Genomic DNA, 8,244 nt, shown 5'->3' with positions numbered 1-8,244 from the left:
TATATATATATATATATATATATATATATAAAGATGCAATGTGTTGTCCCTATTTATATACAATTTAAATGATGAGGAGAGGCAAAAAACAATATATGGGTATACAAGGCCCCCTAGTAAGACCCAGGGAAAGGGAGCCTTTGCAAGCAGGGTCATACTTTGCAAACTAAACTTAAGTGAGTAGACTTAGTGCACGATGCTTGTAGAACCACTGTAGGCTTTGGAGAAGGTGTATAATAATACTCTGGGGTAAGGGGCAATTTTGGCACGTGAGCCTGTCAGCTGCACAAAGTTAATGGTGATTGTTGCTTTCTTTTATTGGCTCTTTGCATGTAATCAGGAAGCCCAAATATGGTCAGATCCATAAAACATGTCTACAGACCTGGAGATTACTAGTTCTAAGGCATACAATTTTAAGAAGTAAGACTTTTTTCAGTTTTATGGAAATCTCCATGCAAACTGAAACTATTTCTTTTAATGCACCAGTAATTGTGTGTATTAGAAGTTATGTAATCATACTAAACGGGTACTGCTGCATGGTGAATGTAACATTTATTGCTGCATTAATTTATCCATTTTGCTACACTTTAGATTGATGGGTTTTATTGATATGAAGCATATTCACCTTCAGTTTTGTGTGTGTGTGTGTCCGTCCGTGTTGCTGTTTAATTTGGCATGTTTGTTAATTTTAATACTATTGCAGAAAATGGTTCTAAGGAGATGTATTGCTTTCAGCGGTTCCAGAAATTGAATTTACATAATGCTGTAAGTTTGCAACAGCTGCTAGTTATGTTTCTATAACTACTGAACCAAAATAAGAATACAGACATAACTATTCGAAAGAGACTTCAGTATGCTTTGACATGATGCGGACTTCTATAGCATTATTTATTTATTTATTTTTTTAACCTAAGAGCACTACAACAGATGCAAACATGCAGCTTACTTGGGGGTTTGGGGGCTCTGCAGCTTCAAACAGTCCTGAGGTGGCAGATAGTAATGTGCTACAGGCAGTCCTGCTGTGACAGATGCAAATGTGCACCTTCCTTAGGGGAAAAAGCTGCAGCTTTAAGCAGTCTGGAGGTGGCTCTTGAGGAGTGGTAACTTTAATACTTAGGGTACCAAGCAACTGCAGAGTTTGGATCTTTACAGAACAGTCTGTCATTCTGTTAATGAAAAACAGCTGAAAAGACTGATATTTAGTTTAACCAGTACTACCCTCTTCCAGTTGAGATGCTGAAATTGCAGTAGATTAATGAATTCCTGTATAACTGAATGGGGAACAGGAAATTCACCCCTGGTTTGGCACCTATGTCTGTAATGGACATAGGCAGACTGTACATGTTTCATCTCCCAAGACTCTGCTTGCACTAGCCAAGGGTATCAGAACTTGTCGAGATTTGGGATGCATGGCTAGGCTTAAAAAGGCCCCAGTGGTCATAAGCCTACAACACACCTATGAACCTATAAGAATGAATGTGAGTACAGGGTAATTCTAGTATCACCAGAGGCACACATTTATTTTATTCTCCTTCTGCATGTCAAAGGGATACTGATTTGAATATAAATAGTAAAATTTTATTCGGTAGATTTAAGTTCAGAAGAGATGATAAAACCAACATGGAAGATTCAGAAAGGTGGTAGGTAATATAAATAAATGTTGTTACTGCATTTTTCCCTTGCATTTCTTTGTATTGGTGCATATCTATTTGACCAATAGTGTAGGTTACATTTTATAAGTTGCATTTCTTTAATATTTCATGATTTGTGTTTTGTGGATCTTTGTAAGCCATGTTTGCTGATAACCACGATTTTTTTACTACAAAGATAATTTGTGATCAGCGTAACTCGCTCAACAAATTTAATAAATATAACTTGTATGTGGATCTGACAAACCACATATCCTGCGTATATTCAGGGAATATTTTTACAGTAGGTCTATTAAATGCATAAAGATTCCTATTTAAGTAAATAATATATGGTTGTAGCCTAAAGGCTAGGGCACAAGCATGTCGTCAGGAACACACAATGATCAGGGTTTGATTCCCACAACTGTTAAAGTACTCTTAGGTTATCCCTGAAAGCAGTTTTGTGTGTCTGGCGGTCAGTATCGGTTACTAATGCATGCACTGAAAATCGTCTCATGTGCGTCTGAGAAAACTGATGTGATTGTAATGGTCCTTGCTGTTGCTGCTCTTGTAATTGTCCGTCTGTTTCCTGTTACTTGGCCACAATTTTTACATGAAATATTATTCACTTTTTAACATATTGTACATCAAGCAAATGTCATGGAAATGCCCAGTCGTACATCAAAATCGATGCAGACAATTGAAAACTGTACCACAAGAACTCTTAACATCCTGCTGTTGCATGCAGTATTAACCAAAGTGTATCATGAAGCATTTAACAGACATCCCAGAAGCATTCATATGAAACCATAAATCATATTGTGGAGTGCCAATAGCATTTCACAAATTAGTTTATTCAAAGAGTAACTTAAGATCTGCTGTCTGTATGCTTTCCTACCAGGTCCCAGTCATTAAAACTGTGCAGAAGTGCAAAACGGCATTGCTAATTTAAACTTATTCCTTTTCGATATGCTAAGGTACTATGTTAAAAGGTACATGTAGTGTACTGAAGAATAAATGCAAACAAAGAATTGTCTTACAGCCACCATGGTCGGTTTATGCAGGGAAAAATAAATATTAAATGCATTGAACACCAGTGTGGGAGAGCTTTCTGGTGAAATCCAGACTATGCAACATTGTTCTCTGCTTATGACTAACAGCTATCACTCAGAGAAAAATATATATATGAGTGCATTGTCAGATGTTGCCAGACTGATTCCCTCCATATTCTTACCTCACAACTGTCCAGATTTTTATAAAATGTTCAGACTTTTGCTTCATATTTTTGGTCTGTTCCTCATAAAATGTGTGGCTTTCTGGCAAATCACTAAGGATTGAAGTAACTAAACAATGGCATAAATTTGAGTTTTAGACTTTATACATTTGCTAATACAAATCTTGTTATTCTAGCAACTTTCTAAGTTTGTAAGAGCAATATTTAACATCTATCCCTATTTTTGGGCTTTTGTCCCCCATTATTGTAGGCTTTGTCCAGATTTCTTGCACTAAGAAGTTGAGATTTTCGCAGAATGCTCAGATTTGACCTAATATTTTTGGTAAGCTCCTCATAAAATTTGCAGTTTTCTGGAAAACCCTGGGATGATCTGTGGATTGAAGTCACTAAATAATGAGATAAAGTTGAGTTTCATACTTCATATCCCTCAGAAAAATGCATGCTGACACAAATCCCATAACACTAGCAACTTTCTAAGTTTATAAGAGCAATATTTAAAATCTGTCCCTATTTTGAGCCTTTGTCTCACCATTATTTCAGGCTTTGTCAAGATTTCTTGCACTAAGAGGTTGAGAGGTATGATTCTGTCTTAATGATCAAGTGCAGTAGTGGATGTTTTCAGCACTAACTGTGGAGACATTGAGTAATATCTTAAACATAATAACTGAAGTTGGTTTATAGGATATAGTCTTACTTTATTTACTTAATTATTTATTTTGTACCTATTCTGTGGCGGGATAAGCCCACTGGACATAATTGATCATTTTGTAGGAGAACTGTCTGGCTAAAGACTTGCTCAGAGTTATATGATAGGCAAATGAAGGAGGAAGAACTCAAACCTTGTACACAGGGAATATAATACAGTTCATTAGTACTTCAGACCTTTAGTCATCTGTGCTAAAGATGTGCTAGGATACTTCCACTATGAGTGGACAGCTTTCTGCTTGCCAAGGATCAGAATTTCTGAACTGCATTCCCTGAAAAAGAAGGCAGAAATGACACTTTTTAAATTTGTTTTTGCAACTCTGCCAAGCCCCCACACCCCTAAACTTATATATATATATATATATATATATATATATATATATATATCAACTCCATGGCTGAGCAAACTCAAAGAAGGGGGAAATTATCCAGAAAAGGACATCAGTGCCAGCACAACTCACCAACAGTGATTTCTTGTGGAGGAGCTCTGGTGGGTTGAACTTCAGGCAAATGAGACTCAAACGTTTAGTCTTCATCCGCCCATAATTTTAGACATTGTCTCTTGATGCACTGAAACTGAAAGGTAACATCTTTTCATGGCCTGGCCATAAAGTAATTTTATTTCAGCTATTTTTCTGAAGTCAACCTGTATTTCAGTTTCCACTATTAAAATATATACTTCTAAACAGTTACAATAGTGCAGGTACATTTCTGTTCTATTCCAGTAGGGCATGCTGTGGTTACATTTTAAGCACTTTGCAAAAACCTCTTCAACACACTTCTGTACCAGCAGTTTAATATACAACTGACACACAGTTCTAATATTTTTGTAACACAAGTATCCTATATGAATCATGTTGATGCTCACAAATGACATATAATTATTTACAAAATTCCAGATAGCTGGGCTGGCTGTATCTCCTTTTGTGACAGGTAACCTTGCTAGGGCATATTCTTCTCACATTGCTTTGAGTAGTACAAGTGAGGTCACATATTATGCAAGAAAGTAGAGACATAAGGCTTTTAAAATTGAATGAGTAATATTTCAACACTGTTTTTTATTTATGCTTTGTTGACCAGGTTAGTCTTACTAGGCCTGTGTCCTCCTTTCACAGGAGACTCGAGATGGTATTCATAGTGATGAGAGGAAATTTGGCCAGGGTATCAGGGAATTTTCCCTACTCTTTTTTTTCGATTGAGTGCTATGGGATTGTTAACATCCACCTGAGCTACCACCAACTCGGGCAGATGGGGCTTTAGTTTATTGTCTCATCCAAAGAACATTATTCACTTCTGCGAAGATGGCATAATTAAGTATAGGAGCAGAAACAAGAAAATATTGTTTTACTGTTTTTCTGGACAGACTGACAGAAACAAAGATCCTTGTGCAGGGTGACACACTACACATTTTCTGAGTACTTAATAGTACCAAAGTTGACATAATAATAAAAAAGGTCTGGCATAATAGAAATTGTATTTATTATTTGTTTTCTTCTTCTGCTCAGTATGGAATCCCTTTTATTGTATTTGCATGTATAGAAGGCATTTTCAGTGTGCTTGTCCCCAAGTTATTGGTTGTCACTGTTAAACAGGTCACGGACTAGAATTGTATTTGTACCATGTCTGACTGTTCATTTAGTTGTCTGCCTAACTACATAACGCTTTCATGATGTTGGTGTATGCTTCTTACTCAGTTATTACAGTTATTAGGTCTTTCAAAGACCTGGATTCTTTGGATATTTACCAGCTGACAAACTTTTGAACTGGTTTGTCAGTGATTTTAAATCCTGTAAACCAGTAACTGTAGCATTTGACTTATTGTACTGTTTCAGAATTTGACATTTTAAAATAAATAAATGAACTCTGTATTTTCTTTTTCTTATATTGTAGGAGGATTTGCTGCTTTCTCCTCATGTTTCCCTGCCCTTTGTGAGGGTAAACCAACTAACATTCTGCCAATGAGCATTTCCCAGCCATGCCTACCTGTTGCCAACGTGGGGCCGACTAAAATCCTTCCACATCTGTACCTGGGCTCTCAAAAAGACGTCTTAAATAAGGTAATGTCAGACTGACGTGTCCTGTTCATATTGCTGCTCTAGAGGGTCAGGATGGCATTTAATAATAAAGCATAAAACATTGCACGCATTTTTTCAATAAGACATTCAAGTCCTAATAAACTGACTTCTGCTGCCCTTTATGCTGTTCAGGTTTTCTCTGTAAAATGCAGGCTCAGAATAGCTTATTTCAAAATTAGAGAACACCACAAATTAGCTTTTGTAAATGTATGCAGTTACACTAGTAAGTTACATATATGGGCTTCATAAAATAAAGTGTAATACACACACTGCTAAGACACATACTAGGTGCACCCTGTACCATTTGTACTTATGAAGCATATCTTCATTCCATTAAAAACAATTATACACATTCAATCCGCATTTAGCAATGCAAGTAACCTTAGGATCACAGATTGAAAAGTTGAAACAGGTCAGAACAGCAGGGGATTAAGGCCAAAAACTGTCCTAGAATGGTGTTTTATGAGTGTATCAGTGAAGTGTTTTAGCTATGAGATCACCATAGTGTGTCAAAGCAAATTCCACAGGAATTTCATCATGAAGGAGGCAAAATTAGGGGAAAGAAAAGGTACTATGGAGATGAGAAAGCTGGTGGCAGAGTCTGATAAAGAGGAAACTCACATCCTGATGTCATTATAAAGCTTTGTTATTTTGGGGGGAGGGGGAAGGCTTGATAAGTCTTATTGGGCATAATGCCATTTTTAAAAGGTTGAAATGCTTTGTTATGTACTGTGACACTGGAATGTCTAAAGCTTTATGTTTTCTTTCTGTGTATTTTGGTATAAATGGCAGACTTTGATTTTCTCATCTTTCTTAGACTTGGTAGTACAGTCTGCAACTGTATCATGTCACCCAGTTAGTTTCTATGATAATTGTTTGATATATTATCGCAATCTGTCTTGGAGATTTCATTTACAGTCTTGGTAAAAACAAAAAGTTTCTGGAAGATGAAATTGATTTCATTGAAATATTTACACTTTTTAAGCATAGTCATATGATTTTATCATGCATATCACATGTTCTTTCGGACCCTGTTTGTTCTGTCTATGTCTCCTATATAGAGACAGCAAATCTGAACATTACTCTGCTTGTCCACCCACCGAAACTACCTGTTAACAGTGAACAGGAATTCCTTTTTCCTGCTGGTGATGGCTGTTTATTTATATGACAGTATCCTGTTACTCGCTTACTTAGCAGATAATGCTAGTTTGTTCTGTTGATTGTAGTCATAGATTCTTACTTTAGTAATGTGTGCTCATCACTTGCAGTTTTGTTTCCCCGGGCACTTTATCTGTGACTTAAACTTTGTGAAATCCCTTGTCATTTTTTCTAAACCAGTGTGACTATAAAATGAGTTGCATATCTTTTTGGTATAACAAACCTAGCTTTTCATCCATTCTTCCACAATGTTGGTTACTTGAGTGTTAAAGTCGCATGGATCCTGTACTGATCCCTTTCAGTTCCTTTCAGTGAATTCTACTTTATTCAGGTCATAGATTTATTACCTGTTGATGCATTTATATGCAGATTTAAATAACAATATATAGAATCATTCAAGAAGTCTGTAATGCAGCACTTGGCACATTGAATCTAAGAGTGCCAGCTTTAGAGATACTGGATTGATGATGCATGCAAGTTATCAAAGCATGTAATCTGGAAGTTATCAATCCTAACTGTATATGTTTTAAATAAAGGACATCTGACACTATGTAAATACTATTGCACTTTTATCAGAAAATATTGCCGCTACTCTTTTACTTTATATATAATTAATGCCAGTTCTCTCTGGATTAGTCATATTTGTGTATTTTTTAAACAACTTTATTAAATTATAACGTAAGACTTGCATTAATATAAAACAAAATTATCCATATATGCATTTGTCATTCTTATGTTATACATTACTTATATGTTTTTATGTAAAGTTTAACCCATATCTTGGCTAGTTAGCATAATAGTTGAAGTGTTTCCCTTACCTAACACAAAGTGCAGGGTTTGATTCTCACATGGGAGTTATTAGCCAGGCTTAAAGTGGCCTACAAGGGCAGTTAGCCTAGTACTAATCTGTGAACATAAGACACTATGTACATGAATTTGTAATTCTTTAGTATACTTTCCTATTGTACACTTTTACCTGGTTTGCCAATGAAAGGGGTCAGTAGACTAGTTACCTGCCTGGTTATCAAACGAAAAATGAAAATAAGCTGACTCTTTCATGTACAGCTCTATTCTACTGTTTATAATTGCTGTAATTGTTACAACAATCTGCAATACGTATGAGTTTTGTTACACAATGCGGCTAATATTATAGCATGGTCTGTTTATGCATGTAATAATATGTAATAGTCTTTGTAATTGCAGTGTTGTGTTGGATGCTGAAAAAGCGTTGTGGTCTGGTTGTAATTCACCTTGCCATCAAAATAAATAAACTGGGTGCCTGCAGTGCATGTTAACTCTTGATCCTATTATGTAACAAGTCTTTGTGATTACAACAAATTTTGGCTGATATTTGCTATTGTTTTTATTGTGTTGCTTCAGTCAAGTAAATAAGGTAATTAAGGTAAATCCACACTCTGTATTTTCAATATCGTCTTGGTAAGTT

At 35.9% G+C, this 8,244-nt stretch overlaps 1 protein-coding gene across 4 annotated transcripts in view; it reads left to right on the top strand.

The window, feature by feature from the left end:
* The window catches only part of DUSP8 (dual specificity phosphatase 8), a 1,059,944-nt gene that overhangs the window by 1,037,409 nt on the left and 14,291 nt on the right, over nt 1-8,244 (top strand). For all 4 annotated transcript variants that reach the window (XM_044059067.1, XM_044059068.1, XM_044059069.1 and 1 more), the window contains one exon: nt 5,458-5,624. In XM_044059067.1, coding sequence (XP_043915002.1) covers nt 5,458-5,624 — 167 coding nt within the window. The remainder of the gene's footprint in view (nt 1-5,457; nt 5,625-8,244) is intronic.

This window comes from Protopterus annectens, chromosome 17.part0, assembly GCF_019279795.1.
Source record: "Protopterus annectens isolate FY-2018-M chromosome 17.part0, PAN1.0, whole genome shotgun sequence".
Taxonomy (NCBI): Eukaryota; Metazoa; Chordata; order Ceratodontiformes; family Protopteridae; genus Protopterus; species Protopterus annectens.
The sequence above is the reverse complement of the archived record's forward strand: the minus strand, read 5'-3'. Positions and strand labels throughout refer to the sequence as shown.